The following is a 16579-nucleotide window of genomic DNA, read 5'->3' on the forward strand; positions in this document are numbered from 1 at the left end:
AATCAGGAGACGCTTACTTCTTGGGAGGAGAGCAATGACCAATCTCGATAAAATAGTGAAGAGTAGAGACATCACACTGGCAATGAAGATCCATATAGTTAAAGCAATGGTATTCCCCATAATCACCTACGGATGTGAGAGCTGGACCATAGGGAAGGCTGAGCGAAGGAAGATCGATGCTTTTGAGCTGTGGTGTTGGAGGAAAGTTCTGAGAGTGCCTTGGACCGCAAGGAGATCCAACCAGTCCATACTTCAGGAAATAAAGCCCAACTGCTCATTGGAGGGAAGGATAGTAGAGGCAAAGTTGAAGTACTTTGGCCACAGCATGAGAAGAAAGGAAAGCTTAGAGAAGACAATGATGCTGGGGAAAATGGAAGGCAAAAGGAAGAGGGGCCGACCAAGGGCAAGATGGATGGATGGCATCCTTGAAATGACTGGATTGACCTTGAAGGAGCTGGGGGTGGTGACGGCCAACAGGGAGCTCTGGCATGAGCTGGTCCATGAGGTCATGAAGAGTCAGAAGCAACTGAACGAATGAACAACCAGGTTTTAATGTGTTTTATTTATTTTTATTTATTCATTTTAGAAAAACTCTAGATTTAATTATTTTATTGTTTAGTCTTTAAATAGAATATTATATTGCTTTTAGCACTGTTTGTCACTTTAGCTTCTTTAGAAAAACAAAAGCAAATAATAATAAAGTGATTGCTATGTAACCAAGTATACATGAGGCCAAGACCTGTTGAAAATTAATATTCTTAGCACAACCCATTCCAGCACTCTGTATCCAGACTGCAGAATTATAGCAGTTTGACACCACTTTAACTGCCATGGCATCAGGGCTCTTTAATAAGAGAATTAATTTAAAAACCTCACAAATAACAAACCCTGCAATTCTATGAGCCAAGGCAGATATAGTGGTATCAAGCTGGTATAATTCTGCAGTGTGGCTACAGCCCCAGAAGAGGGTGGGAGTGGAGTGTGTGAAAGCTAAACTGCGCATGCGCGAAAGACTCAGTTAACCTTGCGTTAAACCACGAGGGAGACGAGCGAGCATATAGGAAATGCATAAAGAGATGAAACGATCCATTGCTAAATGGGTAAGAGGGGGATAAATATATTTCCTTCGCTGAATCGCTATGGATTCTTAGACTCATACAGAGAAAAGCACCACTGAATTAGAACATTATTCCAACATTTTATCATAAAAAACACGCTTTTTTCCCCGATAGAATATTCCAAGGGCTCACCCGGCCCCAAGTGGTACGCTCCTCCTCACCATAACCAATCACAAAATAGAATTCGTGACGTATCATCCGTTACTGGGTAGAAAAGACACTGATTTTCGCCGCCTAAACTGTAACTTCGCATGACTTCATCTCTTGCCCGGGGGTGGAGAACCGGGAAGCTTTTGAGCACGATTGACAGTAAAATCGACCAATCACAAGTTGTCTTTCATTAGACTGGCGTGGGTTGCGAACCAATGAGGCGAGGAAATTGAAAATAGCGGCGGGGAAAAGGAGAGCGAAAGCCAATGGGAATAGAGGCGGGGACGAAGTGTACCCAATTGGAGCTGGAGATTTAACACCGATGCCAGTGCCGGGGGGAGGCACCTGAGAGCGTAGTGTGGTGTTGCTAGGAGACCTGAGGAAGCCCTTTCCTCCTCGGATCGAGGCTCCCGTTAGGCAGAGGCCTGGGCACTTTCTCCTTTGTATTCTCCACCATACCATAATGCAGTGGTGACCAAAGCCTAGTTTTGGACTTCATCTCCCAGAATCCTTCACCATTGGCTAAGGTGGCTGAGGCTTCTGGGAGTTGAAGTCCAGAACCTAGAACCCCTTTTCTAGCGAACTCCCAAGAAGGGCTTCCTTGGTGAAGGGTCCTGTAGGCCATGGTGAAGCTGGCTGCCAAATGCATCGTGGCAGGTGAGTTCTTCAAGTGGCTCACTTTCGCAACAAGGGTTGTAGTCGTTTTTTCTTAGTCTGCAATGCTTTGGAAATGGCACTTAGTGAACTACAACTGATCCTGGACTCATCGCTGAGCCTGGAGCCTCAGGTCTCAGCGGTGGCCGGGAGAGCTTTTGCGCAATCAAAACTTGTGCACCAGTTGCGCCTGTACCTCGGGAAGTCTGATCTGGCCACAGTGGTCCACGCTCTTGTTACATCCCGTATAGACTACTGCAACGCACTCTACGTGGGGTTGCCCTTGAAGACTGTTCGGAAACTTCAACTGGTCCAACGAGCGGCAGCCAGGCTGCTCACCGGAGCGACATACAGGGAACACACAACTCCCTTGTTGTGTCAGCTCCACTGGCTGCCAATCCAGTTCCGAGCACAATTCAAGGTGCTGGTTTTGACCTACAAAACCCTTAACGGTTCCGGTCCAGCGTATCTGTCCGAACATATCTCCCTCTACGTCCCACCCCGGAATTTGAGATCAGCTGGGGAGGCCCTGCTCTCGACCCCACCACTATCACAAGTGACGCTAGTGGGGACGAGGAGCAGGGCCTTCTCAGTGGTGGCCCCCCACCTGTGGAACTCACTCCCGGGGGAAATCAGGACATCAACATCCCTCCTTGCCTTCAGGAGAAAGGTAAAGACGTGGCTTTGGGCATCCTGACAATTAGATATGGAATCCAGATGGATAGGACTGACAATGTGCGGAAAGTAGAACCTAAACTATGAGTCTGTTAAACGCTGACCAGCAATGAGGTTTGTATTGCTTTTATTGTTTTAATTGTTTTAATCGCTTTAATCGCTTTTATGGATTTTTTGGATGTTTTGCCGATAATAATGATTGCTTATGTTAATTATTATCATTGCTATAATTGCTATTGTTATTGATGTTATGTTTTTGTTGTCATGTAATGCGGGCATCGAATTGTGCCTTGTTGTGTAAGCCGCCCTGAGTCCCCCTCGGGGTGAGAAGGGCGGGGTATAAGCGACTGTAATAAATAAATAAATAAATACCTCTCCCAGGGACCCACGGCTGCTTCACCACCTCCATAGGTGAGGGATTCAGGTAGTTGTGATAGTTATCATCATCTAGATCAGTGGTTCTCAACCTGTGGGTCCCCAGATGTTTTGACCTTCAACTCCCAGAAATCCTAACAGCTGGTAAACTAACTGGGATTTTTGGGAGTTGTAGGCCAAAATACTGGGGACCCACAAGTTGAAAACCACTATATAAAAGTCAAAGTATGCTTGTAGGTTGATTGGTTGGTTGCTCTGTACCAGAAAGGCTCCTATATGGCTTGATGGATCTAGACCAGTCATGGGCAAACCAGCCTGCCAGGTATTTTGGACTTCAACTCCCACAGTTCCTAACAGCCGGTATGTTATGAATAACTTTAAAACATAGGCTCTACGTCCCACTTCGAAGTCTAAGATCTTCTGGGGAGGCCCTGCTCTCGACCTCTATCACAAGTGAAATTGGCGGGGACGAGGAGCAGGGCCTTCTCGGTGGTGGCCCCTCACCTGTGGAATTCACTCCCCGGGGAAATTAGATCAGCGACATCCCTCCTTTCCTTCAGGAAAAAAAATGAAAACATGGATGTGGAACCAGGCATTTGGACAATCGGGCAGATAAAGAAGGACTTTGACGATGGACAGGAATTGACAAAGTGGAATGGAATTATGGAACTCTGAAAGACGAACGCTGAGCTTGAGATTAGTTTTTTATTGATTGTGTTATATATTGATTGTTTTAACTGTGTTAATTGTTTGATTGCTGTTCTTATACGTATGCGGCCCCACCTACCTCTCCGAACGCATCTCCTCCTATGAACCGACACGGACATTAAGATCGTCCGGGGAGGCCCTGCTCTCGGTTCCGCCTGCGTCACAGGCACGGCTGGCGGGAACGAGAGACAGGGCCTTCTCGGTGGTGGCCCCTCGGTTATGGAATGCCCTACCAAGCGACATCAGACAGGCCCCTTTGTTGCTAGCATTTAGGAAGAAGCTCAAAACCTGGCTTTTTGAGCAAGCGTTTGGCTAATCAGCGCAATGATACACAGAACGACGGTAAACTGAACATAGGAACGGTATAAGGATATGAGACTGGATCATGTTTGCGATCGAGGCACTGTATGAATGGTTGTGTGTTTGTTATTGGGTATGCTGTGTTTTAATTGTTATTGTTGTGGTAATTAATATTGTGTAAACCGCATTGAGTCACCTATTATAGGTTGAGAAACGCGGTATAGAAATAAAGCAAATAAATAAATAAATAAATATTTTATGTAGGCATCGAATGGTGCCTTTTTGTAAGCCGCCCTGAGTCCCCCCCTTGGGGGTTGAGAAGGGCGGGGTAACAAAAAAAAATCTTTTAATTGCAATTTTCCAGTAAGAGAAAGAACTTTTACAGAACAACATTTAGACCTGTGGTTCTCCAGATGTTTTAACCTTCAACTCCCATCACATGAAGACAGCATATGCTTGGATCATTGAGTTGTGTGGATTATGTGATGCTATACGCACAATTCACTTCCTAGCCCACCTCTGAAGGTTGTTTGAAACAAAGGGCAACATCTGGGCATGCTTACTTACTTACTTACTTACTTAGGCAATCCCTCGTTGGCCGAGTAGGATAGTCTTCCAGGATCAATATTCTTGTGGGTCCATAGGTGGCTATGGAGCCTATTCTTGATCTGCATCTTCTTCCGCAGTGAGGGCATCGGTTTCCAGGTGGAAGGCGGTCCCGGTCGGGGTTGGCTTGACGCGCCTTCCTCTTGGCACGTTTCTCTCTTTCACCCTCCATTCATGCCTCTTCAAATTCTGCAGCACTGCTGGTCACAGCTGACCTCCAACTGGAGCGCTCAAGGGCCAGGGCTTCCCAGTTCTCAGTGTCTATGCCAGAGATTTTAAGGTTGGCTTTGAGCCCATCTTTAAATCTCTTTTCCTGTCCACCAACATTCCATTTTCTGTTCTTGAGTTCAGAGTAGAGCAACTGCTTTGAGAGACAGTGGTCGGGCATCCGGTCCAGCGGAGTTGATGCCGGAGGACCATCGCTTCAATTGTGGTGGTCTTTGCTTCTTCCAGCACGCTGACGTTTGTCCACCTATCTTCCCAAGAGATTTGCAGGATTTTCCAGAGGCAGCGCTGATGGAATCGTTCCAGGAGTTGCATGCGACATCTGTAGACTGTCCATGTTTCGCAGGCATATAACAGGGTTGGGAGTACAATAGCTTTATAAACAAGCAAAGGGCAACATCTGGGCATGAGGTATAGATTGAAGGTCCCCTTTCCTCCCTCTCAAACAGCTGATGGTCATAATTACCCATTTAAATTTATTGATATTTTTTTTGCAACAGTAACTGATTCCAATAACAAAAGAGATAGGACATTCTCAGCATCTATTTGAGTAACCATAAGGATGCAGCAGATTTCATTCCAGTCTGCATGTCCAGATTAGGAGATCTTGAGGAGCAACATTTCCTTCTGGTGATGGAATCAAAGTCATTTTCTCTGTCACACCAGAGGGGAAAAGTCCAGTTTTAGGGACTCAGGGCAGGTTGTCCAACAAGCAGAGCTCCAAGAGGAATAATTGACAGATAATTCTGTCAATTATTTAATTCAGTGGTTTTCACCCTGTAGGTCCCCAGATGTTTTGACCTTCAACACCCAGAAATCCTAACAGCTGGTAAACTGGCTGGGATTTCTGGGGACCCACAGGTTGAGAACCACTGATTTAAACAAACAACATTGGACATACAGATTCTATGTAACGACATTGGCTTCGCAAACAACCTACGGTTACATTGGCCAACAAACAAACAAAAAGGGAATTACATTTTCATTCAGCATTCACCTTAACATATAAACCTTCATCCATTACCATACATACATCACAATTTCTCCATTCTTCTGCCATGAAGAACATCTCTTAGGCCAGACTGCTTCCTTCCAAATCTGCCAACGTACAGTTTCAAAACTTCAAAACGCATCCTTTACCTTTTCCTAAGAACAATGCCAAGGATCAGAATCCCTGTTTCCCTCTACAGCAGAAACGTAAAATGTAACGTAAAGTGACTCCAAAACACCTTCCCTTGTGAAAAGGAGACAAAGTATGTTGCTGTGAGTTTTCCGGGCTGTTGGGCCATGTTCCTGAAACATTCTCTCCTGAAGTTTCACCTGCATCTATGGCAGGCATCCTCAGAGGTTTGAGGTCTGTTGGAAACTAGGCAAGGGTAAAGAAGAGAACTTAGCCTCCAAATTCTTGCTATATTGAGACTGGAACTATAAGCAGCACTTCCTTTGAAATCATTTGCACTGAAATCTGTTAGAATGACTTTCTAGGTCAACATGGTTAGGATTAAGCTGTAGAATAAAGCAGACACTTCAGGTTAATTTTCGTGATCTATAAAACCAAACACAGAAACAGGTCAGGAAGGTGAAGTCAAAGGCAAAGGTAATCTTCCGCTGCCAAATATAAACTCCCCAAATAGTTTTTTATGATGGTTTTAGGTTTACTGCTTCTGCAAACTGCCCTGAATGAAAAGATGATTTATTTATTTATTTATTTATTTGCTGTATTTGTATAACACTCTTCTCAGCCCTCAGGCGACTCAAGGCGGTTTACAGAGGCAATAAAATAAAATAAAATAACTGTTTTCCTTTGAAATAGTCTTCTGCCTTCAAATTTGTAAACTAGGAAGAAAAGAAAGCAAGGGGAGAGGGACTATTCATTTTTTGGTTTCCAAAGGGCATTAAGTGGAACATGAGTATATAGCAGCTTTGGAACGGAGACATTTGTTGGGGCTGTAGCAACTATAGTAGAAACTAGAAAGCATGAATTTCCACCCAGCTGGAGGATTTTGTCAAGATGCCACAGCTTTGTATGGACTTAGCTATAGCAAAGCACTTGAACAAGTCTGTTCTGTCAACATGTGGTATCAGATGTAGCTAAATCCTGTTAATAACCATTCTACACCAAGGAGGCCCTTTAGACGCTCAAGACAAAGAACAAAAACAAAAAGAATATAGCAGCCGTGATTATATACAGTCAGCAAAAAGAGAAAAGACATACAGTGGGCCCTTGGTATCCACTGGGGTTTGCTTTCAAGACCTCTCACGGATACCAAAACCCAGGGATGCTCAAGTCCTATTATATATACTGAGGTAATAAAATGATATAATCAAAGTTTGCTTTGGGGATTTTTTTTTCAAGTCATAGGTGATTGAATCCATGAATTTGGAGGCCCGGCTTTCCTTTTGAGGTACAGGACTGGAATGCTAGAATATGTTGCAATAGACCATTGCCCCAGTGTTACATTACATTCCAGTTTCAAACGGAAGGGAACCATTCAACATTACAGCGTCAGGGCCCTGGAATGTGGCCCAAGTGAATTTAGCTGGATCTGAGGGGTCTCTAATTTCATTCAAAGCCTAAAGCTTACCCAATGCATACTTCAGTTTATTCTATAAGGAACCTAGCTGATGAAATGCTACTGTCAATACAAGAGTCTGAACAGCAGAAAGCTTTACGGAAATAATTCAGTGAATGTAGAATATATATGGACATAGGTATATTCTATATGCCCGTGATGGTGAACCTATGACATGTGTGTCAGCACTGACACGCATGGCTATTTTTGATGACACGCAGCCACATGTGGCCGCATACAGAGAAGTACACCTTATAAGAGCCAATCTAATTCCATCCTTAAATTTGTAAAAGGCTCTACAAATCTAACATTTGAGCATTGTTCACTCCATAACTCAGCATGGAATATACATTTTTCTTATTTAAACTATAAATATTGCAAAATTATGTTGTTGTTTTTCTCGAAGTTGACACCCCACCCAAGTTATGCTCAGGTTTTTGGCAAATTTTGACACACCAAGGTCAAAAGGTTGCCCATCACTGCTATATGCCATAACTACTGCCAGGTCTGTGCCTTTGCCAGTGGATTAGGAACTGATGAGAGTAGGAGTGATCACAAAAGCTGAAGAGTGTACAGTGTGCCTGAATGCTGATTATATCGAAACCAAAGTGCAAGATTTAAAATTTGCTTGCTTTGACAATATATTTTCAAAATACATCTATTTTGAAAAGAAAGTGCACATTGCTGCAATTAGCTTGAACTGTATTTTTCACAATATTTGATACTAACAGGCCTATGGCAGATGCTCTTTGCTATATTCACATCCAAATGAACAAGAATGGGATGGGATTAAGCTGTTCTTTGCTTGCATCATTTTATAAAAAAATGCAAGTTTAAAAAAATCAGTGCATTTTTGTACTGTCAGTTTTTAAAGGCAAGAAGACATATTTAGTGAAATGAGCTCTTTCCTGTCTCTTTGTTGAACAGGTGATTCCGCTGTGGGGAAGAGTGCCATGATCCAGATGTTCTGCAATGATGGGGCTCATTTCCAAAAAAACTATACTCTGGTGAGCCATGTAGTTGAATGATATAAACTGTGGGAAACAGAAGGTGATGTGCTCTTTGCAACTCTAGATGTTAATCTTGTGTTATGTACTGTTATGATCTTTGCCAAGTATCCTGAAGATGTTTTAGAGCAAACTTGCAGAAAAGTGTCAAGCTACTTCATAGAACAATGCAGCTAATCATCGTGAAATGCAGGAACATCTCCTATTTCATTTTGCACTGCTTACTTAAAGAAATATGTACTCTAACTTCTATTTGTAGAAGTTCAGTGTGAAAGAGAATTGTGTATGTCAGGCACATAGATTTACAGTTTCCCAACTGACATCTATTTGCTGTATAAGTAAAAGAGGGAGGCTACGTTACCTCTCTTCAAGAATTGTTGCTGAAATAAATGTATGAGCAGGTCTTCAGCTTGTGTGAAAAATAAGCTTTAATTCCTCAGCATAGTTTCATTTTCAACCTGATCCCAAACGTCCACCTTTCAGATTTTTGCGTGTTTCTCCAGCTGAAGAAAAGCTGTTATTCAGATATATTTTGGAGATAATCTGAAAGCTCCCAAGGTTTCTTGTTGGCGCCAGGAAGGTTTGGTATGAAAATAATTTCTGGCTTTCTCTGAATCTTTCTGACATGTTTTCCTTATTCTGATTGACAGACAACAGGAGTAGAACTGCTAATGAAGACAGTACCTATTCCAGAGACAAGTGATAGTGTGGTGAGCCCAGTTAACATTTAAATTGAAGTGTATGTTTATGTGTGGGCATTTTAAGTGTTACCTAGAGATAGTATTTTTCAGTTATTTTATCTCAGTTAGGGTTTTTTCTGTCCAACTAATCATCTCTGTTTGTATTAATGCATAACATTGGCAACGCTCTAGATTTATTTAAAGTCACTGGATTTATTTAAATAATTTTGTAGTGATTGAGTTCTCCTGTCTATTTGGTTAACAAATTTGTAGCTGTGTTAAAATCCCAGGTGCCCTTTTGTGTACACAGTGAGCTGATATTGAAAGCAGAAGCTGGGCCTGGAGACTTAATGGCAATGAGAAAGCACTTCAGAGTCAATGCACATTGTAAATATAACAAAACATCCCTCTGATATGGCTCTATGCTACCACCATTCACCCATAGGCTGGTTTTGGAGATGAGGAACAATTTTGTAATAAGAATATGGTTTCCAAGAGTTTCCAGGTAATAAGGTGTGCTTTGTTGAAAAATAAAACACAGAACTTGTGTCTACAACATTACACAAATACTATTTTGTAAGGTGAATAGCCTCTGAGGAAAAGCATTTTATTTACTTCTTTTTTGTGACTACTCCCAGGTCTGAAGGAATTCGATATTTAAATGTCTGTGCTTTGTGTGAAAGATTTTTGTGTTTTCTCCTTATTTTAGGAACTCTTCCTCTTTGATTCGGGAGGCAAGGAACTCTTTGCTGAGATACTTGAGAAACTGGTGAGTATAATACGAAGTTTTCTTTAAAGAGATGCAATGTAAGGAGTTGGGGGGGGGGCGATCCTTACATCTTAATTAAAACACTCATGAGAAGAAAGAGTAACCATTTTCACCTTCTTTTCTCCTTGATATTATCTGAATCATGAGGCAGGAATAGTGGGATTCCCAACAAATGTTTTTTAGGGAAAGTGGACAAAAGTTGTACCACACCGGCCAGTTTGTAGTTGCTGAGGTTCTTGTGAAATCTGTTGACTTTTGCAGGCCTTGGTCAGATCTAGCAATAATGTGTGTTTTGTGTCATTTTGTACAGTTTAGTTGTGTCCTATTTAGTCAAAGAAACTGCATGCACCCCTTCATATTGTAAATTTTGACTACATGGATGATCCATAAGCATTTTATTTTTGTTTGCTTTTTAAGTAGACTCTTCAAAGCCTTCAGTTAGTGTGGCCTCATCTAAAACATTTGCTAGCTCTCTGCAAAACAAATCAGAATATATGGAAAAATATACCTTTTTTGTATATTTAGAATCCTTTTACTTTAACTTTACGGGGTAGTTTTCAATCCTGTAAAGGGGTTTGGGCTGCGGTGGCGCAACAAAATAAACGCTTGAGCTGCTGAACTTGCTGACACTTAAGGTTGGCGGTTTGAATCCACAGGATGGGGTGAGCTCCCACTGTAATCTCCAGCTCCTGCCAACCTAGCCATTCAAAAACATGCAAATGTGAGTAGATCAATAGATACCGCCTTGGTGGGAAGGTAAATGGCGCTTCATGCAGTCATGCTGCCCACATGACCTAGAAGGTGTCTATGGACAACGCAGGCTCTTTGGTTTAGAAATGGAGATGAGCACCACCACCCTGAGCCGGAGATAAAGAGGGAGCCTTTATCTTTATCTGTGTATCTGTGTTTCATTGTTTCAAGGCATTGAATATTTGCTTTGTGTCTGTATGTGCTGAGTCCCCTCGTGGAGATAGGGCGAAAAACAAAGGATTATTATTATTATTATTATTATTATTATTATTATTATATCTATGCAGGAGTAAGTGTATATGGGAGTGTTGTCCTATTCTATAAGGCAGGCATGCTCAAACTGTGGCCCTCCAGTTGTTTGGGCTTCCAACTCCCAGAAGCCCTAACAAGCTTATTCAATTGTCAGGAATTCTGGGAGTTGAAGGCCCAAACGGCTGGAGGGCCACAGTTTGAGAATGCCTACTATAAGAGTTTCATAAATGCATTTCACTGCAGTATGGACAATCTACTTCTGCACCATTAATTCCCCATCTACCTATTTACAATTCTTCAATGCCATAAGGAGAGGAGGGTTATATTATTATTATTATTATTATTATTATTATTATTATTATTTAGTTTTTGATGTGTTTTGGAGTGGGTAGTTGAAACAGAAATCTATCTTTTCCTCTGAAAATGAAGGTTATTTCCATAGGGAATTGATAGCTAGATCTTTTTTGTTTGTTTCCTTTATTCTTAGCCTAGGTTTAGTGATGTTTCTTATATCTGCCAAAATAACTGACTTTGTGAAGTCCCTGCACCTTTACTTTTTATTGACCACATCTATTTCCATATGATTTAAAGTTTTCCCCCCTTTTGCTTCACAGTGGGAACAGCCAAACGCACTATGCATTGTATATGATGTCACCAGTGAAGAATCTTTCAATAATTGTACTAAGTGGCTAGAGAAGCTAAGGGCCCAGACCTCTGGAATGCACATACCAGGTAATAAACTGAAGATCTCTTTATTTTGAACCGTATCTCTTGCAAATTAGTTATGACAGACCACTGCATCTTAATTTCCAAGTGGTGGAGATGGCTTTCCTGAGTTTATTCAGTTACATTCTAACAAATATGGAAAGTAAATATCACTCGTGAATTTTGTCATTTATTAACTGGTAAAACAATCAATTTTCCTGTCTTTTTGTATGCTGCTAACTTGTTATGTGTTGTGGTACTTGTTGATAATAATTAATTGATGTAATTCTAGTTCTTTTTTGTTTTTCTAGGTGTATTAGTGGGCAATAAGACTGATTTGACTGATAGGCGAGTCATAGAGCGAAATCAAGCACAAGAATGGGCAGAAACCAATGGCTTGGAATATTGTGAGATTTCAGTTGTAAGTGTCTTTATAGACTTGTGTTGCATCCACAACCCAAGAAACCCACTCTTTCTTCAATCCAGTTGGCTGGGGCTGTTTCCAGCAATAGTTTTTTGGTTTTTTTTATATGAAATAACTAACCCACACCTTTTCCTTCTCACTTCCCCATTGTATTTTTTTCTTTACAGAAAGAAATGGAAAACTATGAAGCTCCTTTTCGCATTTTAGCAAATTCCTTCTACCAACTGTACAAAGAGAAGGTGGAAACCTTTCGTTCACTGGTTTGAGATGGATCTGAAGCAAAATGCATATTGTGCCTTTTTATTTGAGCCTGGAAATAATCATATGTTTAATTATAATCAAAAATGGCCTAAGAGAGTAGAAATTAGGCCTTATGTTCTGTTTTTTTTTCCTGGCAATTCTAAGGCAAACAATTTATTGAAGGTGTTTTTCTTCAACTGTCATTCCAAATCTTAGTTTGCTATTGTCTGCCTTGTGGCATACAATTTTAATGGGATATTGTTGTTCATGAGTTTTGAATGATTTTACTGTTTAAATATTGTGATAGCAAATACAAACTAGTTACTGTGAGAAATTTCCAGAAATAAAATCTATACTAGAAAATTGACAGACGGCATGTCAAACCGAATAACAGCCCAGCTATTCTGGTGCAAATAAATTATCAGGAATAGATAACATTACATATTCTTCTAGAAGAAGCCAGAGATAAAAGTAAAAATGGAACAGTTATATTATTTATTTGTTTATTTGCTTCATTTCTATCCTGCCTATCTCACCCCCGTATTTGGACTCAAGGTGGCTTACAACTCTGGTAAGATTCAGTGCCACTTTAAACATAGTCATAAAACCTATCCCATATACTAAAAACAGTTAGAACAGTTAAACAATAAAACACATAGAATAATAACAGATTAAAACATATAAAATGCGTGATTCCTTTTATCCATAATCCTTGGTCATAATCATTATTCAGACTGTGTCAAAACTGTAATGATTCATTCTGCAAATGTTTATGCCATGTCATTACCTTTTTTCTGAAAACCGAAAAAGATGGGGCCTGCCTGATGTCACTGGGGAGGGGGGAATTCCACAATTGGGTGGCTACTACTGAGAAGGCCCTGTTCTCTCATCCCCACCAATTGAGCTTTCAAAGGTGGTGGGACCAAGAGCAGGGCTTCCCCAGCTGATCTTAAAGCTCTTGTTGGCTCATAGGAGGAGATGCGTTCAGACAGGTAAGTTGGACCATAGCCGTTTAGGTCTTTATAGGCCAAAACCAGCACTTTGAATTGGGCTCACTAGCAAACCGGCAGCCAGTGGAGTTGACACAATAGGAGGGATGTCCTCTCTCTGTACGCCATCCCAGTTAGGAATCTGGCTGCTGCCCATAGGACTAATTGAAGCTTCCAGGTCATCTTCAAAGGCAACCCCTCGTAGAGTGGATTGCAGTAGTCTATACAGATGTAACAAGAGCATAGACCACCATGCTTCATAAAGCTTTTTAGGAATTAAGTCTGTGAAGAGGTTGTAATTATGGGTCTACAGCTCCCAGCAGCTTTAAACAACATAGCTGTGGGTTGCTGCCCAACAACATCTGAAGGACCGGGTGATTCCTATCTCTGGTCTATTGGGTTGTTACCACTGTTTGGAACTCTGTAATGTCACTGCAACACTCGTCTCTCTTTCTGAATTCACAGATCTTTGGATTTGGCTCTTTTTTTCCTCATCTTCTGGAAGCTATGCATATAATATATCAAGGTGTATTCTTTCTGCCTTTTATTACTTAGGAATGTACTGCCCTCTACTGGTGCAGATATCACTTAAGGAAGGTATGTGGGGTAAAAACAAATTGCCTTTAATGGTTTGCCTACTATCCATTTGGATACCATATTGGTTTACAAAAATATGTAAGTTAAAAATTGCTTTTGTCAAATAATGTATTTCCATGATACTAGTGATTGTCACATTGTACAAGCTTACGGGCATCTGATTTCTGAACTGTAATATGTATATTTTTTGTGGGAATGCTGGAAAATACCCTTGCTCCTTCTAAATTGAGAGAGTATACTGGAAAGACTGTCATAACGTATTTATCTGTTCTGATTTTTAAAATCTTTATCCCAAGGGCTCAGGGCAGGTCATAACATGCAGCACATATAAAAGTCTAAAAATATCACGTTATAAAACCTACACAATATTAACACATCCCAACATATGCAAGTTTAATGCACTTACGAGAAGCAAGTTGAAATTTCAGTACATCATTTACAGATACAGGAGGAGCAGACTGCCAGGAATTTCTGCATATGTTAATGATGTTCTTCCAAGGGACTATTGGTTTCAGTAACACTTATGCAACATATTCATGGCAAATGGTGTGCAACTTGCTATTGATGAAGACAGTTTTATTGATTGAATTTCTACTTAACATTGACATATATTTACTTTTTTAAAAGGATTTTTTCATTGATTTAGCAGCTTGTGTGAAACATGCCCTTTAAAGCAGTGGTTCCCAACCATTCTGTGGCCAGGGACCACTTTGACCAGGGACCACTCTCCAACATTAGTTCCAAAAGTGTTACGAACCAGTCTTTGGTCAACTTTAGATTCAGTTTGGTTATTTGGGGTGCTGATCCAGAAAATTGTATTGGATAGACCACATCCGCTCTATTTTCTAATAGAGAACATATGCCATCCAGTAGTCGCCATCTGCTCCCCCGCTGAAAGCCATATTTAATAGTCTAGAGCTGTGGTCTATCTAATGCAATTTTCTGAATCGACACCCAAATAACCCCTGGAACAGGCTTAAAAGCAAAGATACAAGGCGTCCCCACTTCCAGACACTACATGGAACATCTCCGTTTGTGAGGGGGGAGGAGGAGGAGAAGAAGCAGCAGTCAGAAGGCTTTTTGATGTGCCTTTCGTGGATAGTCAGCCTCTCCCCTCCTGACATCCCCATTGCCTCGGCACTATAAGAGGGTTTCACGAGACCAGCCATTCTTGTTGCAACAGTGTAGTAATGGGGAGGCTACGGACCATATTTTCGTTCTTGCGGACCACCGGTGGTCCGTAGACCACAGGTTGGGAACCACTGCTTTATAGCAAAAGAAAATGTATCAAATGAACTCATACAGAATGAATGGGTAAGTGTGAAGATGATGCAGTATTTGACCAGATTTGACTTGTGCCTAAGAGGCATTCATTAAGGGCAGAATCAATAAGAATTCTGTTTGAAACTTGCAATAAATCCCAGTCATGAACCATCTTAGGAAAAGCTGACTTCTGGTGCAGATGCTGATAGAAGGGGAAATGCTTCATTTCTATTCTTTTATGCAGCTCTTGCTACCTTTTGTTGCTTGCACCTACATACATAGAGACAGACGTTCCTTGCTTTCATCTCAGCTATGGCTCCCCTCCCCTCCAGAAGCTGGTAGTACCTTTGATGTAGCATCTGCTTGCCTATAGAAGATATAATCACTTATATCGTAGAGTAAGCACTTCATTTGTTTTTAAATATTTATATATTGCCCTTCAGTAACAGAATTTCAGGACAGAATTCATTACATAACAATTAAAACAGAAACACCAAAAATGAACAATCTCACTAGTGTGCTGCAGTAGCAGTGCGGGAGAAACCAAAGTCACTTTCCTCTTGTCATCTTGGCTATAATTCTGGCCCCAAACTTTTTTCAGGTTCTGAGGCCTAGCAGCACTTGCTGTGAAGAATTATGGAAGCCTGCCTCTTCTCCTATTTAATATGCCTTGAAGAAGCTACATATATATGTGAGGATAAAGTGGTTTCCTCGCATTATGGCCTCTGATTGTGTGTTGACAGGCTATTTCCAGGCTTTGCCATAGTGGCTTTTGTTTAGCACTAGCTATTTCTGTTTTGATTTGAGAGGTTCTCTTTTCCCCTCCATAATAGCAACTTTATCATTGTATATCTCCTCCCTTAAAACTGTGTTCTTCCTTTTCTCAAAATGAAATCTAGGATTGCCCTTTTGCCTTGGTCTCTAAGAATAAGCCAGAATTTCCCAGTGTTGATGGGGCAAATATGCTACACTAGGCATGGGCAAACTTCGCCCCTCCAGGTGTTTTGGACTTTAACTCCCACAATTCCTAACACCTTAACAGCTTTCAACATGGGGCCAGATGGAGTCCATTACATGATGCAAGGCTACTTCTAGTGGGGCTCCATCTTGGCTCCGTGTTGAAAGCGTCCTATGATGCCCTGAAAACACAGGAAGCTTCCCATGTTCTCGTAAGGTAGAATGGTGAAAGCACAGGGAGAAGGTGGGCGGCAATGCTCACCCTTGGGATGGGAAAAGAGGTGATGCGGGGCAATGGGTTCTCACGCTGCCCGTCGGATTTGCCCCACTGCCCATCGAATGCCCTCGCTATTCCCCGGTTTCAGGACCTCAATGTGATTAGGTCCCTTGTACATTAGCCAGGAGTCGGGAAAGGGGATATCTTTCGATGCTTGAAATATGAACAGGGACAACACAGAGTAGGTGACAAAATCCTAGAGGAAGGTTGCATCCAGGCTGATTGAATACTCCCAGATTTTCTTTCTGATCTTTTCACATTCAACCCTTTCTGATGAATGGTTAC

General features: G+C 41.4%; 1 protein-coding gene across 1 annotated transcript; it reads left to right on the forward strand.

Annotated features, from left to right (window-relative positions):
* The first annotated feature begins 1555 nt into the window (after positions 1-1555).
* On the forward strand, positions 1556-12709 carry IFT27 (intraflagellar transport 27). The gene is made up of 7 exons (XM_060776983.2): positions 1556-1925; positions 8312-8391; positions 9042-9101; positions 9781-9840; positions 11457-11574; positions 11859-11968; positions 12139-12709. The coding sequence occupies exons 1-7, from the start codon at positions 1892-1894 to the stop codon at positions 12235-12237; spliced, it is 561 nt and encodes a 186-aa protein (XP_060632966.2). The 5' UTR covers positions 1556-1891; the 3' UTR covers positions 12238-12709.
* The last annotated feature ends 3870 nt before the right edge of the window (positions 12710-16579 follow it).

The sequence above is a fragment of the Anolis sagrei genome, chromosome 5 (assembly GCF_037176765.1).
Source record: "Anolis sagrei isolate rAnoSag1 chromosome 5, rAnoSag1.mat, whole genome shotgun sequence".
Lineage (NCBI taxonomy): Eukaryota > Metazoa > Chordata > Lepidosauria > Squamata > Dactyloidae > Anolis > Anolis sagrei.

Coding starts and splice junctions, on each gene's coding strand:
- IFT27 (XM_060776983.2), top strand. CDS start 1,892: ATGGTGAAGCTGGCTGCCAAATGCATCGTGGCAG. Junction 1,926..8,311: donor TGCCAAATGCATCGTGGCAG/GTGAGTTCTTCA, acceptor TTTGTTGAACAG/GTGATTCCGCTGTGGGGAAG. Junction 11,969..12,138: donor AATATTGTGAGATTTCAGTT/GTAAGTGTCTTT, acceptor TTTTCTTTACAG/AAAGAAATGGAAAACTATGA.